This window comes from Capsella rubella, unplaced genomic scaffold, assembly GCF_000375325.1.
Source record: "Capsella rubella cultivar Monte Gargano unplaced genomic scaffold, Caprub1_0 scaffold_3, whole genome shotgun sequence".
NCBI lineage: Eukaryota > Viridiplantae > Streptophyta > Magnoliopsida > Brassicales > Brassicaceae > Capsella > Capsella rubella.
Window position 1 is genome coordinate 925,095 of NW_006238921.1, and position 1,654 is coordinate 926,748.

At 41.3% G+C, this 1,654-nt stretch overlaps 1 protein-coding gene across 1 annotated transcript; it reads right to left on the reverse strand.

Annotated features, from left to right (window-relative positions):
• On the reverse strand, positions 1-1,654 carry LOC17891378 (peroxidase 28). The gene is made up of 3 exons (XM_006299867.2): positions 1,399-1,654; positions 613-1,079; positions 1-525 (listed from the first exon to the last, which is right to left on the reverse strand). The coding sequence occupies exons 1-3, from the start codon at positions 1,600-1,602 to the stop codon at positions 228-230; spliced, it is 969 nt and encodes a 322-aa protein (XP_006299929.1). The 5' UTR covers positions 1,603-1,654; the 3' UTR covers positions 1-227.

Consider the following 1,654-nt stretch of genomic DNA (forward strand, 5'->3'; position numbering starts at 1 on the left):
TTGATCATGAAAAAGGAAACTTTGAATTAGTAGTTTGGACTCAGATCAACTTACATCACACAATTCACTCAAATCTGGTACTAACGTAACATATTGTTGTTGTCAAATCGATTCACCAAACCTTATTTTAAAGATATACATATCAATATAAGCAAACAATCACCATTCACAGGAAAGCAGAATGAAAGAAAGCAATCAAGAATCAGATTCAGAAACAGTTGAAAGCTTTAGTTGAATACTCTACAATTCCTCCTGACTTCACCCGCGGAACCAGTAAGCACGTCAACGGCTCCCATCTTAACCATCGCGATTGCAAACTGACGTTTGAATAGTTCGTTGTTGGCGGCGAACTGAGACACAACATCAGAAGTGGCCGGATCGGTCGCGATTCGCTGGTCAATAAACAAAATCCCTTTCCTCAGTCTGAGCTGACTAAAGAACAAGTTGTCGAATGAAAACGGTGCTGATGGAGTTGACTGGTCTAGTGCCGCGAACCCGCCTGGAGCCGCACATGTGTTCCTTAGGCTATATGTGAAAAACAACAATATACCCATATTAAGCCTTCTTACCAACCAAATTACCATAGTGTTAATAAAAGCTGATTTAAATTACCTGGTAACCAAACTCGGATCCATAGACGGGTCGGGCTGTCCGGTTCCTTGAAAGTTGGTGATCCGGTCCCCAAAGTTACCACAAGAAGCGACCCCAACCGTGTGCGCACCCAAAAGAGCCACTGCATCCGTAACGTCCATCCCTTTGTTGGCGAAAAACCCTAGCATACCTTCGACAGAGATGCCTGGTCCAGGGAGGATCCGCAGTGCGTCTTCAAGGTTCGATACAAAGCCATCACGACGTCCTGTGGGGACCGTGTAGTTCGGTCCTCCAGCTAAGAGCACGGAGTCACGTGCGGCGAGCGTGATTATGTCGGAGCACGAGACCTTGGAGGGGCATTTAGCTTCGAGTGCCGTCTTGATCTCGTCTATCAGTTCGAACCCTCTAACGCTGCCGTTTGGGCCGGCGGTTTTTTCCGGTGAGGGTTGAGTCGTCGCTGGGTCTATAAGGAGAGAAGCGTCGCAGCCCTAATGGTGATGTCAATGAGAAATTTATTTAAAATTAATTATTAAATCTATTTTAATGTTTTAGAAAAATAAAAAATATTCATGTTCTTATATGTAACGGTTACTTTTTTTTAATGAAATGAAGTTTTTTAAATGATATTAATGTAGTTTATAGAAAGTTCAACTTTATTTTATGAAAATATATAACTAACACATATATATTTTATTTTGATTGACTAATATAACTTCTTATATATTTCTCTTTGATTGCATCTCTTTTTGTAAATCGAACGATATCTAAACTGAAGATGGATGTCTGATGAGAAATTGAGAATCATACCTGAACAAAACAGTCGTGAAAATGCATCCGAGTCAAAGCGGCCGTGATTGAAGGGTCATTAACAAACCGCTGGCGGACCAGGTTTTGTACGATAGTCTCTGCATCAGAGCACGATTCACTGTAAAACCCGACTCTTAGCTGTGCTAAAGCAACGGGGGAAATAAATAAAATCAAGAGTAGAACAGAAAAGTTTGCAATCGTCATCTCGTTTAGGTGGGATTAGCTAGTGTTGCAATATGTAATAGTGCTATATATG